General features: G+C 38.4%; 1 protein-coding gene across 1 annotated transcript in view; it reads right to left on the reverse strand.

The window, feature by feature from the left end:
* Positions 1-19,735, reverse strand: part of dnah7 (dynein, axonemal, heavy chain 7) — a 414,399-nt gene that overhangs the window by 24,654 nt on the left and 370,010 nt on the right. Inside the window, exons 60-61 of the mRNA XM_043692898.1 lie at positions 17,792-18,022; positions 9,972-10,124 (exon numbers count right to left, since the gene is read on the reverse strand). Of these exons, the coding sequence (XP_043548833.1) occupies positions 9,972-10,124; positions 17,792-18,022 (384 nt within the window). The remainder of the gene's footprint in view (positions 1-9,971; positions 10,125-17,791; positions 18,023-19,735) is intronic.

Consider the following 19,735-nt stretch of genomic DNA (forward strand, 5'->3'; position numbering starts at 1 on the left):
AGTGAGGGGGCAAATGCATGGCAGATGAAGTACAATGTGGATAAATGTGAGATTAACCACTTTGGTAGCAAAATCAGGAAGGCTGATTGTTATCTGAATGGTGATTGATTGGGAAAGTGCGAAGGTACAATGAGACCTGGATGTCCCTGAGTATCAATTGCTGAAAGTAGTCATGCAGGTGCAGATGAGGGCGTGAGATCTCATAAAATCCCATAAAATTCCAGCATTTTAATCATTTTGTTTAGTTTTTACATCAAAAATATGCCTGTGTGCTTATCCTTATATATCTGATGCTTTTCAAATCATTTCAGCAAAAGCTCAAAGGCAAATAGAGTAAAATAATGTAAAAGAAAATACTTCATTTGAACGGGAAGCTGTCCACTAACTAGCAATAAATAACAGAACTACCTTTGGTGAGGGAAGTAAAATAGCTGGTATCCCTTTACCTTCACCTTTAATACGGTCTTAGATGAAGAAAACACTCAGCAGGCAGAGTACCACCTCTTCAGACCTGATGACAATTTGCTTCAACTTTCAGATCTATAACTTTTGCTGAAAACCCATACGTTTTCCAACTTAAAGTCTACCCAGACTATTCCCAATCCAGCCTTGCTTGAGATAACTGTCTGGAATATACAACACCACATTAATCATTGCTATCTTTCCTGCAATCCACTCTCTTTACCCTGTGCAGCTACATACAAGTTCTCCACTCTGTCTTCAGCAGCACTAACCTACTTATTTCATAATTGTCCTAATCTTCAATTTTAATTTGCTCTTTGTCTCATTTAACCACATTTAATTCTTCTTTCCAGTAGCATACAAAGCATTTGAAAGATCTCGGCTGAAGGGTCAAATATGAATCTATTTTCCCTTTTCGTTATATAAACTGGTCATCCCGCTAAGTCATTCCAGCATTAGAAACTTCAATTTCAAATGTCTATCATCTAATATTCTTTTCCTCCTCGATATCTTTCATTCGGTCTGTTCTTAAATGTCTGCAGAATTTGTCTCCTCTGTAAATTAATCAGTTAGTTGTTTCCGATTTATAAAACACTCACCTAAAAGACCATTATGGCTAACGAGCCACATGAGTTAATTTCAGGATGAAATAAAACAGCACCTCACAACAAACTAGAAATTTTTAGACAATCTCAACAGCTCCTTTAATTTGTCCTCTTAACTTTAACTAAGCCTCACAACACATTTAAATCATCACAGCAATAAACATAATTTAATTTCTGATTTATTCGACTTTTCTGAGATGGTCGAATATGTTTTGTTATTTTAGCACAGTGTTTCTCAAAGTAGGATCAGTGGAGACTTGGCAGGGCGTATGCAAAGTAACTGAACTGTACACGAATAAATAGTGGCCATGGTACAAGCTTGGAAGTAGGTAGGTAGTATCACTGTTAATGTTGCAATTTACAGTGAGTTGGATGTCTCAACTGGAAAGGGAATAGGTATGGAGAAAGATGATCAGGTAAACCTGTAGTTCAGTCTTATTCATGAGAAAAGATTTTAGCTTTACCTTGTAGATGCATTCCACAAAAATAATTGCGTTCTGGGTTCCCGACTTCTTTCAGAAAATGTAAACATTTCCATGTGTTGTACTAATTTCAATTGTTGTGGATTTTGACTTTTATTCTCATACATTCTCTTTTTCTCTATCCTAAAATTAAGCTGTATTTGTTTTCAAGGTCAGCCAGTACTCTTGATGCTTTTTAATTAATATTATTACTCTAGCCTTGATGTCTAATTTTTTCCCTTAATACAAGCTGTTTAAACCCTTCAAACAAAAAAACTAATAACTTTATAATCCTCACTATGACCCTCCAGTTTTAGGGGAATATTTGGCTTTAATGTGTTTTTTGTCTCTCTCTACAGTATTTAACATTACCTCAAACTTTTGACAGTTTTTTTCAACTTTGTCCCTGGAATAATCAATGTAAAATACCATTTCTCAGCCACATACGTTTCATTCAATTGTGTCCTTTTTAAATGCTGCTTGAACTCTTTGTAAAGACTTTCTACCTTACAACTGCACATTTATAATTGTTGAGTCTCACATTTCAGATCTTCACCAACTATAGAATTTTTGCATAGGTCCTTGTACTCTGTTATAACAAGGAATTGCTGTTTCTGACTGACATAAATACATAAATTAGCTATGCTGACTGAGTAACCAGCATCTGCTTATGCTTTTTGTGTTCCTATTAAGTGATTTGTTTAGAATAACAAATACTGAAATTTATTGCATCGCTATAGTCAATATTACAATTACTGCATTATTTTTGAGATCCCACTCATAAAATTCACCTAAGCAAGATAGATTGTTTACTCATTTATCATTGCAGCTATGTAGAATATAATGTGAAGATATAATTTTCCTAAAAGAACTAAGTCTAACAGATTGTGTCGAACACTAGTCTCTCATTGCAGTCCGCACATCATCAAAAAGCACAAATCACCTACTAGAATTTTAGATAGTAGTAATGATTTGGAGATGCCGGTGCTGGACAAAGTTAAAAATTACGCAACACCAGATTATAGTCCAACAGGCCGAAGGCTAGTGTGCTTCCAATTAAACCTGTTGGACTATAACCTGGTGTTGTGTGATTTTTAACTTAGCTTTGTCTAAATCAAAAATTCTAACTTTAAGGAGATGAGGGAAAAAATTGATGCAGATGCTAGAATCTGTACTGAAAACAAAAAATGCTGGAAATCACAGCAGGTTAGGCACCCGTCCATGGAGAGTGAGCAAGCTAATGTTTCAAGTCTAGATGGGTCTTCATCAGAGCATCACCTAAGCTGTGATCTCCAGCATTTTTTGTTTTCTTTAAGGAAATGAGACGGCCTACAGTAAACTGAGAGAACCTGCTAATAGATAAAACAATGGAGGATGTTTAAAGAAATATTTAGCACAATACAGAACCAGATTATATCCCTGAGATGAAAAAGCTGAATTTCTCAGAAAAAACAGCCATGGACAACTAAGGAGATAAGGGAAAGCACACAAAAGAAAAGAAAGAACATACAAAGGTGCAAAGAAAAACAAAGATCCTGCCGAATGGGAAAGATACAAAGACCAGAGAAGGGCCACAAGGCAGGTTATAAGAGCGATTAAAATGGAGTATGAAAGGGAAGTTGGCGGGGACATCAAAATTGACAAGAAGAAATGTTAAAGTTATGAAAGGGAAAGCAGGTGATCAGGCCCAAAATTGGCCCACTAAAGACTGAAAGTGAGGGTATTGTCAATGACTTCAGAGAAATGGCAGTACTTAACAGTCAAAAAAGGAGGATAGCTTGCCAGACTCCAAAAATTAACAGAAGTGAAACATTAATAATGAAGAAATTAATAGAATTAAGAAATGACAGTTTCCATCAGAGTAAGTTAATGGAAGTTAAGGACCACATTGTAGCAGCCCTAACTATAATCTTTCAGAGTTCCCTGAATATAGGAGTTGTCCATCTGGATTGGAAAATTGCATAAGTCACTCTTTATCAATAAGGGCAAAAGAAGAAAACCAGGGAATTACAGACCAGTTAGCTCTTATAACCTGCTTTGTGGCCCTTCTCTGGTCTTTGTATTGTTCCCATCTGGCAGGACCTGTGCTTTTTTTGCATCTTTGCAAGTCCTTTCTTCTGTTTTTGTTTGGGTGTTGTCCGTAAGTTAGCCTAATAATTATGGCGGAAAGTTATTGGAGTCTACAATTAAGGATGGGGGAGTGGAGGATCAGAAACATCTTGAAAATGTTCAGTTAATCAGGGAGAGCCAGCATGGATTCATGATAGATTGGCCATTGCCTGACCAACCTCATAGAATTTTTGAAGAGGTGGTTAAAGTAGTGGCCAGGGATGTATCTATGGATCAAAAACAGAAATCGATGGAAAAACCCAGCATGCCTGACTGCATCTATGGAGAAAAAAAAGTAAAATTTCAGCTCCAGTGACTCTTCTCCTGCTTTCTCTCCACAGATGCTGTCAGACCTGTTGGGTTTTTCCACCAATTTTTGTTTTTGATTCTGGTTTCTAGCATCTGCAATTCTTGTTTTTTTTTGTGAATGTCTATGGATGTTGTTTATATGGTCTTCCAGAAGGCATTTGGTAAAGTTTCATACAACACACTTCTGAACAAGGTAAGCCCTCAGAAGAAGTGAGGGTAAATTACTGACATGGCTGAGAAAGTAGTTGAGTGGCAGGTGACAAAAAGTGGTGACTATGGGTAGGTACTCAAATTAGCAGGATGTGACCAGTGGTGGCACACAAGGATCTGTATTAGAGCCTGCTATTCAGATGATTTATAAACAACTTGGAAAATTGCATAAAAAGACATAACAGTGTAGATGACAGCATAAAATTAGAAAAGCATTTTATAGACTAAGTAAATGGGCAAATCTGCGGGAGCTGGACTTCAGTGTTGTCTATTTTGGACTGAAAAAGGATGGATCACAGTTCTTTCTGGATGGTTTGAAATTAAGTACAATGGATGTCCAAAGAGCTTACGGCACAGATCTTCAAAATGCAATGACCAGGTGCCGTAAACAGTCAAGGCAGCTAATGGAATGCTGGCCTTATATCTAAAGGACTGCAGTATAGGATACATAAATTATGCTACAGCAGTACAAAGCTGTGGTTAGACTCCACTTGAAGTACTGTGAGCTGATCTGGGCATCACACCTTAGGAAGAATACATTGGCTGTGGATGGAGTACAATGTAGGTTTACAAAAATAATACCTGGATATCAGGGGTTAAGTTATTATATGAATTAGGCCTGTCTTCTCTAGAATTTAGAAGGTTAAGGGGTAATCTGACCAAATCTTCAAAATATTAATGGGAAAAGACAAGGTTGATAAAGATAAATTATTTCCACTGGTTGGAGAGTCAGAACTAGGAGGCATAGTCTAAAAATAAGGACCAAACTGTTCAGGAGATGCTAAGAAACCTTTCTAAACACAAAGGGTGGTAGGTGTTTGGAACTCTCTTCCAGAAACAGCAGTTAATCAGTTATCAACATTAAATCTGAGATAAATAATTTTTGTTGAACAAAAGTATTATGGGGTATGGGTCAAAGGTAGGTACATGAAGTTGGCCCACAGATCAGCCACGATCACATTGAACGGTGGGACAGGCTCGAGGGACTGAATGGCCTACTCCTGTGATATTTTAACAAATAAAGGACAAAAGTTCAGAAAGACAGTTTGATTTCTTTAACTATTTCTCCAGAGTTTATCACCAATACATTTTAAAATGTATACTGTGAGTAAACCTCAGAATTCTTCAGAATGAACAGAATTGATTCCACAAAAAAAACTGGAATTTGATGAACTCATGAATATCCATTGACTATTTATGAACTGAACCAAATATGAGATTATCCGCTATTGAAAATTATGAAACAAGATAAAATTTTCATAAAATTAGAAAATTTTAGCTTCATAAATCATTAAATGACAAAATGATTGGTTAATAACCAAGACATCAAAAAAGTGCCTAACCTGAATATTATCCTGTGATTAAAAAACAATTTATTTATCTAGCATTGGAGCATAAGATGCACCTGCTCAAAAGTGTTTCTGTATAATAATATATACTATTAATTCATCCAATATCTTGTTTTATTTAGTTGTTAATTTAGACTTTATCTGTCTTGTTTAGTCAGAAAGCAACCATTTTTTTGTAATTAGTGCATTATTCAAACCTGAAAGTGGAAAACATCTACACAAAACAGATCTATTATACTTGTAAATGCTTCCAGATATTAAAAGATATGTCACCCAAAGAAGTTGTTGGCAATGAATGTTAGAGCACTAATATACCAGATTATAAAAAAACTTCTTACTTCATTTGTTTCTCGTTCTAAACTACACTGTACTTTCAGATTGAATTTGCACAAAGGAAGACCCCGGTATCTTGCCTGATCAACATATTGCACTTTCATGGTGCGAAGTGAGATTTCAATCACGGATTCTGTTATCTGCTTACCATCCCAGTAGCAGAAACTAGAATCCAATGAATTTTGGGCCAAAAATGCACAAGGTAAATTTTAATGTAAAAAAAATTACTGCATGCACATTCTAGTTGTTAAGACCACATTGAAATTGATCTACTACTTTTACATTGAGGTATGCAATGCTTCAAATGAAAGTTCAAGCAGGCTTTAAGCTCGAGAGAGGAATTACAGCATAAAATTTCTGTTCCTAATAATAATATTAAGATAAAATAAAAGCATTGAAATGCTGTAGGAAATAAATATTCCCGACATCAACAAAATTTCGGGAATAATTTCTCATAAGTACCATCAGGCTAAAACAGTATTCTCTGTTCCCTCCCACAATTGACATACTAAACATATAGGGCTAAGAATTCAGTTGGGCTAAACAACATTTTCTGTTTTCACTTCAATCTGAATGTGCGCAGAATAGCCACAAATTCTGGCCCCAAAGTTGGTAAAGGTTTTTGTGATAACAGATTATTTTATCTTATCTTGATATGCTCTATGCCATAGTGAAAGAGATGGAAATCCTTGAAAATTGGAAGTTTTGCTCTTGAATTTACATTTTCATGGGGCAGTTTCAGGAATGGCTTTGGCATCACCTATGAATGGTTACACATTCAGAAGGTTACAAAAAATATCAGCAGTGTCTATTTAAATCCCATTTTGGTATTCTCATTGTCTGGAACTGATACAGTGCACAATGCTGACCAGGTCAGAGCCACTCTCGTGGAGATTGGTCAGGTACTCTTTGGATTATGAAACGTAAACAATAATGTGCCCCAGAAGTGCATACCAGCCCTCCACCAGAACTGATAAAACTGTCAAACTGTTAAAGCCATTAAAGCTGTCAATTATTGCCAAAGAACTGTCAAAGCCATCTGTTAAAGAATTGCCAAAATTGTCAAAATGTCAAACAACTTAAAATAAAACCATACCTTTTCCCACAATTTGCCAACATTTTGCCCACTTACTTAACCTATAAAATATCTCTCGCAACTTGTTTTTCCACATATTTTTATGTTGTCTGCAAATTTGGCTACTGTACATTTGCTTTCTTCCTCCGAGTCATTGATACCTATTGTGAACAACAGTTGCAGTCCCACTGTTGATCCTTGTGGAATCCCACTGGTTACAGGTTGCCCACCTGAGAAAGAACTCCTTATCCCTACTCGCTGGTTCCTATTATCTCGCCAATGCCAATATACCACCTCCAACACCATGGGCCTTTATCTCAAGACTTAACCTTCTGTGAGGTACCTTGTCAAGTGCCTTCTGGAAGTTCAAATACAACACGCATACTGGTTCCCCTCTATACACACTTGTTGAGACTTCCTCGAAAACTCTAATAGATTAGTTAGACATGATTTCTTTTTCATGAAGCCAGGAAACTCTGCTTGATTAAATTATGGTTTTCCAAATGTGCTGTTATTATTTACTTCATTATTGATTCCAGCACTTTTCCAACAAGAAATGTTAGGCTAATCGGTTTACAGTTACTTATCTTTCTCCTCCTTCCCTTTTGTATCGGGGTGACACATTGGTAGTTTTTCAATCCTCTGGAACTTCTCCAGGACCCAAGGATCTTTGGAAAATTACAATCAACACATCCACTATCTCTATAGTTACTTCTTTTGGGATCCTGGGATGCAAGCCTTCAAGGTTGGGGCTTACGTGCATTTAACCCCCTCCTTTGTTTGTCAAATCCTACTTCTCTCGTGATGATTTGGAGATGCCAGTGTTGGACTGGGGTGTTGTGTGATTTTTCTCTACTGATGATAATGGTACTTAATTCTTTTGGTGTATTCTTTAGTATTAATGGGATTTTCAAAGTATCTTCCACTGTCAAGAACAATGCAAAATATCTACATACCTCCTCTCCAATTTCTCAATCACTCTACATTCATTTTCTAAGGGGCCCACGTTCACTTTAACTTCACTTCCTTTTTGTATATTTAAAGAAGCTCTCTTTTTTTGTATTCCTTGCTAGGTTGCCCTTATAATTTCTTTCCCTTTATTACCTTTTTAGTCCTCCTTTACTGGATTCTGAATTTCTCCCAGTCTTTGGGCTGTCTCTGACATCTGCCTCCTTACATGATTTTTCTTTCACCTTCATACTTTCCTCAACCTCCTTGGTTAGCAATGGTTGGTTTATCCCTTTCTTAGGATCCTTCCTGCTTACCAGGATATAACTTTGCTGAGAGTCATGAATTATCTCTTTAAATGTCTGCCACTACTGCCATTCCTGCTAATCTGGCCAGTCCACTTTAGCTGACTCTATCCTCATTTCATCTTAATTCCCTTAAACCCAGTTGTTTCCAATCTATATTTCCAACTCTCAAACAGAATATTAAATTCTATCACATTATTATCACAACTTCCTATGGTAACTTTTACACTGAGGTCCTTTATTAAACCTTTATTATCCATTACCAGATTCAGGTTTGCCTCTTCCCTGGTTGCCTGTGTGACACTAAAATAAAATAAAGAACTGCAGATGCTGGAAATCTGAAACAAAAACAGAAATTGCTGGAGAAACTATGGAGCATTTATGGAGAGAAAGCTACACAAACATTTAGAGTCATGGGCTTGAAGTGTTGACTCTACTTTCTCTACACAGACTTTGCCAGACTTGCTGAGTTTCTCCAGCAATTTCTGTTCTTGATTCCATGACATATTGCTCTAGGAAACTATCCCTAATGCACTGTACAAATTTGTTGTCATAGCTACCCTTTCCAACTTGAATGACCCAATCAACAAGACTAAAGCCACCCTTTCCTACAGTGCAGCTACCGTTTGAGGGTCTATACATGACTCCTTCCAATATCTTCTTTCCCTTGCTGTTCTATTACCACCATACAAATAGACTTTACATCATCTGAGCCCAGATCATCTCTCACAAATGTCCTTATTTCACCTCTTACTAACAGTGCTACCTCATTACCTTTTTCTTCCCTCCTGTCATTCCAAAAGGTTAAATATCTCTGAATGAAAAGTTCTCAGATCCAATCTCCTTGTAACCATCCTCCCTAATGTCTCCAAGATCATATCTATTTAGCTCAACTTGTGCCATTCAGTTTGCCTCCCTTATTCTGAATTCTTCATATGTTAAGATACAAAACCTTTAGGCTTGCCTTTCCTGCCATTTTTAATTATCCTATTTTTTCTCTGTACTCTGGCTCTATTTGCCTCTCGCTCTTGATTACCCTGTCAATCAACTTTTGTATTTTACAGATTTTCTATATTCTGACCTTGTTTCTCTTTCCCTCATCACCCTGCTTAGACTGCCACCTCCCTGCCAATCTAGTTTAACACTGCTCCAACCACACAAGCAAATAATTGCCTTAGGATATCAGTCCTGGCCCTGCCCAAGTGTAACCCATCCAGTTTGCACTGGTCCCATCTCCTCCAGAACCACGCCCCCAAAGTCCCAGAAATCCCAATATTTGGAGCAGTGCTTAAAAAGAAGTCATAACTGAATTCTGATGAACCAAGAGTGCATTTGTAATCCTTTACAAATTTATTTAAAAAGGACTGATATTTTGCGATTGTTTGTTGATTTTACAACCATTGTCTTCATTTGCATAATTTTGAATCCTTCTAAATTAGCTTTGTTTTGTAGATTGTATTTGGCCAAAAAGTCTTTCATCCTACAAACCTCAACAGGATGTATGTTCATATTCATGATGTGCCATCTGTTCATGAAAATTAAATTGAAATGTGCCAACTTGACTCACATGGTTGTGTTGAGAACACCACCTCAATTGTATATGATATGCATTACTGAGTGATTACTGTGCACAACAGATGCGGAAATGAACTGAATATGTCCTTACATCTATTATCTCAAATTGAGCCAATAAAAGCTAATAATTTTTTACAGTGATGATAATTTTCAAATGATTAGTTTCACAAGGGATTGGGTGATGAACAGCAGGTTACTAAAATGCATGTCATTAGAGTAATAGCACTAACCTGTAAGAATTTCAGTCTGTCCAAGAAGTCATGCATATAGCTGCCAAGTGGCTTGAGACTAGGGTACGATTTATTCATCCACATTCCTGGGATCTTTCCTGTCAGCATGCTCTTCACCACCTCTTCCAATTCAGCAGACATCACCACCAGTCCCTTAAAAGAAAGTGTCAAACTAATGAGATGTTGTATCAATATTTAACAAAAGTGAAGACATCTCTCTCGGGTTGAGAAGAATGAAAGGTGATTGAATTAGAATTGATCTTTTATAATTGAGATGAGGAAACATTTCTTTACTCTAATTGTGAATCTTTGGAATCTTCCAACTTAAAGGATTGTAAATGCTCCAATATTAAGTATATTTAAGATTGAGACAGGTATATTTCGTGTGTCTCGGGCTGAAGGGATATGGGGAACAAATGGGAAAATGCAGTGTAAGCAATAAATCAGCCACGAACTTACTGAGTATAGTACCAATTTAAGAGGCCACATGTTCCATTCTTCTTATTTCTTATTCTGGAGAACAGTGAGTGTAGATTCTATTCAAAATAAGTAGTGCTATTAGCAACATTTGCTTAGTGAAAACCTGTTTACTGACACTCAATTTGAGTTCTGTTAGGGCCCTCAGGTCCTGGGCTCTTTACAGCTTTGGTTTAAATGTGTTCAAAAATGCTGAACTCCAGAGATGAAGTGAAGGGAGAGTGATATCAAGGCTACATTTGACTAATTGTGGCATTCAATGAGTCCTCGCAAGCCTAGAAGCAATGGGAATCAGGAACAATTCTCGCTGAGTTATGTCATAATTAGCAAATTGATATCACATTCCGAAACATTGGAAAAGGAATAGGTCAACCAATCCCTCAAACCTGCATTCAGTTAAATCAGGGCTGATATTTACCTTTACTCTATCAGCCACCTTGATTCTGCTACCCTTAGTAATTTTGCCGAACAAAGAATCTTTCAAACTGAATTTCCACTGATTCCAGACATGACAAAATGAAGAAAGGTAACATCCTAAAATAAATTACATTCATATGAAATAACTGGAAACCGGGCTGATGCCAAAGAGAATGTTCTGTGTCCCTTGAGACCCAACAGAGGAGATGAAATGGCAAACCCTGAGCCGAAAAGGGTCTCCATAAATTTGCTCAGACTTGAACTTTGAAGAAATCACTCTAGTTTAACTGAATACCAAACTGACAAGCAAGGTGAAAACCATTGTCTCACTCAATGGATCGTTGCCAGAGAAAAAGCTGAAATCATTGCAATAGAGTAATCCCCAATCTAGAAAAATATTCCAATTGGCACTTGCTGTGGCAGGCTGGAAATCCATATATGATATTTGTTGGGATGCTGCTTAATAAACACAATTTCAATGCATAGTACAACTAATGCTGAGATAACTATTTAAAGTAATAACATGAGGAATATGAGAAAGATTCAAGCACTGAGGCAATGCAATGAAAACCAATGAGGCTGATTCAGAAAGCTTGACTATGGGTAGAGACTAGAATGACTTGGGTTTATCAATCTGAAAAAGATATACGTGAGAAGTGATCTTCTGGATGTGTACAGGAACACAAATGGAAGAGGTTATTCTGGATTAATATTTCAAACAATTCATGTAGGTTAAGTAGATAAGTGTTCAAAATAAAATATGGATACAGGATTAATGTTAATTTTTTATGTAGAATGATCAGAAATGATGGCCTTCAAGGCAGTGTGTTATGATTAAAATTTAGATTAATTTAAGCAACTGCAAAGGGACAGAGAACAAGATTGTACTCATTGAACAGTCAAATAGTCTTTTATGTCATGTAATCTCATATTGTATTGAACAGTTGTTCAGGAAGAAACAGTTGAATGCAAACTTGATTATGTAATGTAGATTTCCATCCAGTGGAAAGAAAAATAAAGTGAGTTTACATTACACTCCTAGTGATGACAAAATCTTGCCGTCTATTTTTAAAAAATCATTCCTGAGTTGTGCTCATTGCTGTCTGGTCCAGCATTTATTGCCCATTCCCTTGTTGTCCTTCAAAAGATGATGGTGGTAGCTGCTTTCTTGATCGCTGCCATCCACTCAGTGTCGGTAGCGAGTGCCGTTGAGGGGATCTTGCTTTCAACGTTGAGGGTGGTGTTCTCACATATCTACTGTCATTATCCTTCTCAGTGATAGTGGTCATGGGTTTGGAAAGTGCTGCTAAAAAGTCTTCATGAATTTATGCAGTGCATCTTGTAGATGGTTTACACTGCTACTACTGAGCATAGGTGGAGGGAGTGGATGCTTGCGGATGTGGTGTCAATCAAATGGGCTACTTTGTTCTGGATGATGTCAGGTTTCTTGGGTGTTGCTGGAGCTGCATTCATGCAGGCATGTGGGGTATTCTGTCACACTCCCGACTTGTGCCTTGTAGATGGTGAACAGATTTTGGGGAGTCAGGAGTTGACTTACTCAATGCTATATTCCAAGCATCTGACCTGCTCTTAGAATGACAGTTCTTATATGGCTAGTCTAATACAATTTCTTTCAATGGTAACCTCAACATTACTGATAGGGGGTTACCACTGACCAGAAACTGAATTTACTGTGGCTTTAATCTCATTAACGGTAACCCATAGGAGATTGATGGTGGGATATTCAGCATTGGTAATGCCACTGAATGTCAGGGGGTGATGGTTTGATTCTCTCATTGGAAATTGTCATTCCCTGATGCTTGTGTGACATGAATGTAGATCTTGTTGAATTTGAACATGGACTACTTCAGTAACTGAAGTGTCGTGAATGGTGCTGAACATTCAGCAATCATCTGTAAACAATCCATTCTAACTTCATGTTGGAGGAAAGGTCATTTTTGGAGCAGTTGATGACATTACCCTGAGGAACTCCTGCAAAGATGACCTTGAGCTTATAGAATTGACCTCCAGCAATCATAACCATTTTTCTTTGTGACCGGTATGATGCCAACTAGAGAGTCACCCAAATCCCCATTGATTCGAGGTTTGCTAGGACTTCTTGAACATATAATTAGTCAAATGCAGTCTTAATGTCAAGAGCAATCATTCACACCTCGCTTCACCTTTGGATATCAATTGTATTTTTCACATTTGAACTAAAGCTATCATGAAGTCATGAGCAGAGTGGCCCTGGTAGAACTGGAACTGAACATTAGTGAACAGGTTTTCATTATTAAGTGCTGCTTAATAGCACTGTTGATAATACTTTTCAGCAGTGGGTAAAGTGTGGTGCTGGAAAAAGCACAGCAGGTCGGGCAACATCTGAGGACCAAGAGAATTAATGTTCTGGGCTTAATCCTTCATCAGGACTGATGCGCCTTTTCCAGCACCATACTTCATCGACTCTGACTTCTCCAGCATCTGCAGTCCTCACTATCTCCTAATATCTTTCATCACTTTACTGATGATCAAGAATGACTGATGGGGCAGTAAGTGATCAGTTTGGATTTGCCCTGTTTTGTTATTTCACAGATTAACACTTCATTTTTAGGTATCCCTGGTGCTGCTTCTTGCATGACCTCCTACACTCTCCATTAAACCAGTGCAAAAATCTTGGTTTGATGGTAATGGTTGAGTGGATGATTTGCAGGGCCACGATGTTGCAAATTGTGTTGGTATACAAATCCACTGATGTTGATGGTGCACAGCATCTCATGGATGCTCAGTGTTGAATTGCTAGACCTCTATGAAATCTATCCCAATTACCACAATGATATCACCACACAACATAATGAATGATTAGCTCAATTAGCTGGACAGCTGCTTTGTGATGTAGAGTGACGCCAACAACCCAGTTCAATTTCCATTCTTCTGAATCTCTATGAAGATCCTACCTTCTCAATCTCATCCATATCCTAAGGCGTGGTGACCCTCAGGTTAAACCCCAAAGTTGTCTCTCTATAATGAGAGTAGCCCTAAGGTCCTCTGATGCTAGGTCTCCTGGTGATGTAGGGAAATCCTGATAATAACTGTGAAAGAAGTGGTGACCAAGAGATCCAGGAGCTATTTAATCATAGATGAAAAGTATTTCTAAACTGTAAGCAGCACCATACCCAAGGGAAAGAAAGGAGGTGCACTGACAAATGGAGTGCTGAGATCCAATAAAAGAACCCATGACATAAAGAACAGATGGTTTGTGGAAAGAGCGCAGGCAATACAACTCACCTACAGCCATGACTTATGTGGATTCTTCAGCGTAGTTAAGACAATCAATGGCCCAAGCATCCCAGCGCCTGCCCTGATGAAAACTAAGAATGGAGTGGTGCTCAACGAGGGTAGGGTACTCATTGGAAGGATTACTTCAAGGATCCTCAACAGGAGTCCCCTCAACACCGCATGCTACTTATTGCCATCTCACCACTATCTCTGCCTATGTAAATTCCATCTGACAACTGAGAACCAACAAGTCCACTGGTGCTGATGTAATCCATGTAGAAATAGTTAAATGGCACAAATGCATGTATATACAACCTCGTCCCCATCATCTGGAGGAGAGCATGCAGGGGATCTCCAAGATGTCACAGTTATAACCATCTTCAAGACAGGCAATAGCATCAATTGCAGTAACTACAGAGGGTTCTGCCTGCTGTTTGGCACAAGGAAGACACTTGTGCAGCGTGATTTACAGTATCTGCAGTTTTTAATGTAGATATTCTGTAGTATCTATTCATTGAGCACAGTCAGGTTGGCTTTGGGATGCTGCCTTTGTGGGTCTTCCTTCACAGAGATCTTGAGACCGTCAAAATTGAATTTCCTGCAGCAGTGCTTCTCTGTTGGTGCTATTTTTCAGCCAGGTTGGAGATAGTCAATAGGATTGGGTAATGGTTATTCCTACAATTATCAGCTTTTCTCATGGTGAGATTTATGTGAAAATTCTTGCAATTTTATGTTCAGATAATGACGCAATCAAACAGATTCCAATGTCCAGAGATAGAGTGTTGATGCAAGGTCTTGAATTCGTCTCTCTGCAGAAAGAGGGCAGTTGCTATAACCAAGCCATGTTTCAGGCATTTTGTCGGGGGGGACTCTATTAGTGTTTACGTTCCCTATGACTTCCTAGCCAATCACACCCGTGTTTTGTGTCCCTCCCAACTCTCTCCCATTGAGTTAGGGGACAAGGACTGATCAAAGATGAAGTGGACATTTCTTTTTGACTTAATCATTGTTTCTCGGATTGGGCTGTATGCACTAATAAATATGGTGCACTGCTTCAGGGATAGTGTGAAGTGAAGGGTCATAAAGCATTGGCTTTTACCAAAGGAGGGATTGATGAAATGGTCAACTAATTTGTTTTTCATGGTGAGAGCAACACCATACAGATGATGTTCTTCCTCAGATTCACCCTTCCAGTAAGTGTAACTGCCATCTTGTTCTTTGAGCTGACACAGTGTCCTGCCCACAGTGTCTCATTTATTGCAGCAATGTCAATGTCTTAGCGCCAGATTTCCCAGATTGTGTGCTCAGGTTTCTGTCGCTGGAGGTTGTCATGAGGATAACTTCAAAACTTCACTTTGAGAGGATGTAAGATGGTTATGTATGGAATCTTTTAACATGGGGTGGCAGTTGGACCACCAGATAGTAATGGCAGAGTAAGATCCTTTCTCATGGCAGTGATAGCCAAAACGATTGGTGATTCCTGCACAGATGGATCTCTCACACACATGCACACATATCCACATCATAGAAAACTGTAGCCCTGCTTGTCGGTCAGTATCAAAGCAGAGAGAGAGAGAGAGAGAGAGACTACTCTTTATCCAGAAATATATCACTGCTCCTTCAGTGTCACTGGGTTAGAATCCTGGAATTCTTTGTCTAACAGCATTGTGGGGTTACTTACACTAAATGATTACTTACACAAAATGCAGCATTTCAAGAAAATAGCTCACCACCATAACGAAGGGCAACTCGAAGTGGGCAATAAATGCTGGACCAGCTAGCGTGCCCACATTCCATGAATGAACTTAAAATGCAAGAATTATTTCATACAGCAAAGATTCAGGAATATACATTTTGCCCATGAATAGGATTTGCAAAGCACAAGCATCAGCAAAGTCTGATTCTTGAGACAGCTATTCAGATTGGCAGCATTGTTTGTTTATATCTATCATTATCAAAAGTATTAGTTGCATCATGTCACAATTTGGTTTAAAATGCTTTTGGGTTTGATATGTCTCCAGTACAAAATAATTTTGGGAAATTTATTTGCTAGCATTCACTATAAATCAATTAAAAGAGTTCCACATCAACACACATTACCAATATAAATCTCAGGAGAACGTGAGGACTGCAGATACTGGAGATCAAAGTCGAGAGTGTGGTGCTGGAAAAGCACAGAAGGTCAAGCAGCATCCAAGGAGCAGGAGAATTGACATTTCGGGCATAAGCCCTTCATCAGGATGGATTATTCCTGGTAAAGGGCTTAAGCCCGAAACATCGATTCTCCTCCTCGGATGCTGCCTGATCTGCTGTGCTTTTCCAGCACCACACTCTCAACCCCAATATAACTCTCAGGTTGACCTAATTTTAAAAGCAATGATCTGCTGTTAAACATTGAAAATTTTTTTGTCCCCCCAGATCATTTGTCTTCCAACTCTATGTGCATCTATCTAAAAAGAAAGCATATAACTACTCTGAAATGTTTGGAATTATAGATTTGAAACCAAATGCATAAAACCATTGTTTTACAACATCAATGTTATTCTGGTGATCTCATGGCTCTGGTTACATTTCAGCTCTGTAGATATGTTGGAATAATGGAGAATGTCAAATTAAATGTGGAGGTGGTAGATTGTGACCAGGTTCCATGAAAGAGAGAGTAGTAGATAAATAGTTTACTGACACAGAATGAAAGTATCAGCACATACCAGAAAAATGGCAAAGTTATGTTTTATTCTGTGGTATTGTTCTTTTATTAATCAGTTGAGAAAATTCTTCATCTATCGCCTCCTATGTATGAGGTGTGTTAGCAATTGCAGAAAGTGTTAAAGCCCTCTTATTCTGACTGCTGCCAACCAATGGGAAAATAATATAATCATTGACCCTGGCAAAAACTGCCTAACTAATTCTATATTAGTTAATGATTACTAATTAATGTCAAGGCCACAGTGAAGGTTGAAGAGATATGCATCAAAATCATACAAAGGATTGGACACTTTTCTTAAGGAACGCAAAAGTACTGACAAAAAAGAAAAACAATAGCAATGCATTCCTCGCCAACAGATTTAATGCTGATATCAGGGTAGGAACAGACGGATCCTTTTGATTATCCTACAAGTTCAGAGGCAAACAGAATTGAATGGATGAGGAGAGTGTCAGCAGTTCTCAATAAAGAGATCAAGAAAGGGTTAGAGGGTAAGAGGCTGAAGCTGTCAAGGTTGAGCAGGAATTGTGAAGGCTGTGGATTTCATCAAGTGGAAAGAGCAGTGATTAGAGTAACTCTGAATATCTCAGTTATGGGTGGATCTGAAACAGGTCGATTCCAGCTTGAATTCAATTTTTGGTGCTATAAGTTGAAGCTGGTTCCCTTTGGAAATGTTGGCTGTGTCAGCTTCCCCACTCTTCATTCGCACAAATCTAATTGCTTGAGGGCAGAAGCAGAATGAAAACATATGGCAACAATGATTTCTTTTTAACAACTACCCATTCAATCATTTCAATTAAGAAAATACAATAAGACAAGTATGTGGAAAATACCTAACAGAAAATCTCGGGCTTGGCAATAGACAGATTTGTATTGCATTTAGATAAGGCAGACATAATTTTCAGAGGTTGTAGCACCATGCTTATGACTGACTATGAACACTAACCTTGATAGCTTTCTGTATGTTGATGCAGGACTCCCTAATTGTTCTAAGCAGGATATTAAAACGACCCATCTCTTGTACCAACACAGTATTCATGCTCTGATTGTATGTAGTTGGGTACTTTCTCATAGCAGCCTCAATATCAAAGTCTGCAGGGATCCTGCTCAGGATATCAGTTGACACCTCAAAAACAATATCATCAGTTGATTTTCCTGCCCCACCAGTGGCTCGCGACTGTAAAGAAAAATCATGGGCCATCAAATATTGCTTGCCTTATGAATGATGTTAGAATACAGAGTAATCGATAATCTTGGAAAATATTACAATGTTCTATTTCAATCAAGATGCATTTAAAACATAAAACAAACACAGAAGATACTGGAAAAATTCAGCAGATCAGGCAGCTTCTATGCAGAGAGGAACATAGTTAACACTTACTCTTCTTAACCAAAGCTTAGGCAGTTTAACTTTCTCTGAACTGCAGGGTGCATATTTTAACTGAGTCACCAATGATATATAAAAATTAACTTCAGCATACTTATTTCAGGAGTAACTTCAACACGATCATTTTACACAGTCCATTATAACTGGAAACAGGAATTTATTATGGAATATATAGGCCGAGATATTCTGATGGCTAAAAAGTTGTTTCTGCAGAGTAGGTAGGAGTTGAGCATTGGACCCTGTGAAACCCTTAATGTAGCACACTCAGAAAGAGAGAGGCAGTTAACATTCAGGTCAAATGAGACTTTAAGGAAAACCTGGCAGTTTCTGAACCAGTTCTCCTTTGTAATCTCACTCTTGCCTGAACACTCTACGGGTATATAGAGTTTTTAAAAAGATTTGTAGCTCGGGTTGTGAAAGACACTACATAGGACAAACAGGAAGAAAACTGACCATACGAGTGCACAAACATCAACTTGTCAATGCCAGACACAACCAACACTCTCATTTCCAACCATACTGACCATGAAGGTCATGAATTCAACTGAGAAATTCAACCATCCTAGCATTAGCTAAACAGAAACACGCAAGATAATTCCTTGAAGCCTGGCACTCAAACCGGAACGCTATCAATAAACACATTGACCTGGATCCCATATATAGACCACTCAGATACAGAACCGGAAATACCAAAAAGCAGAGACACATAAATACCAGGTGGGACGGACCACCAACACCGTATCAAAGATGCACTGACGATGTCACCTAGCGAGGCAATGAAACATCTGCAGAAAACCACACCAGCTCAGCAAACAAATCTATGACCACACCTTAGAGGCATTCAAGATGAGACCAGTGAGGGCACAGAACAAGCTGTACAGTGCAACAACAAGCTAAGGCATTTTCTGATCACATCAAACAAATAGATACGACCATTTGGTGGGAACACCTGTGGAATAAAGGATCAAATATACAAATACACCTATGGATTAGAAACATATCCATGTTTTGAATATCACCCGGTTGGTATTAGAGTCATAGTCATAGGGATGTACAGCATGGAAACAGACCCTTCGGTCCAACCCGTCCCTGCCAACCAGATATCCCAACCCAATCTAGTCCCACCTGCCAGCACCTGGCCCATATCCCTCAAAACCCTTCCTATTCATATACCCATCCAAATGTCTCTTAAATGTTACAATTGTACCAGCCTCCACCACATCCTCTGGCAGCTCATGCCATACACATACCACCCTCTGCGTGAAAAAGTTGCCTCTTAGGTGTCTTTTATATCTTTCCCCTCTCACCCTAAACCTATGCCTTCTAGTTCTGGGCTCGCCGACCCCAGGGAAAAGACTTTGTCTATTTATCCTATCCATGCCCCTCATACTTTTGTAAACCTCTATAAGGTCACCCCTCAGCCTCCGACGCTCCAGGGAAAACAGCCCCAGCCTGTTCAGCCTCTCCCCGTAGCTCAGATCCTCCAACCTTGGCAACATCCTT

Source organism: Chiloscyllium plagiosum, chromosome 7 (genome assembly GCF_004010195.1).
Source record: "Chiloscyllium plagiosum isolate BGI_BamShark_2017 chromosome 7, ASM401019v2, whole genome shotgun sequence".
In the NCBI taxonomy this organism is placed as follows: Eukaryota; Metazoa; Chordata; class Chondrichthyes; order Orectolobiformes; family Hemiscylliidae; genus Chiloscyllium; species Chiloscyllium plagiosum.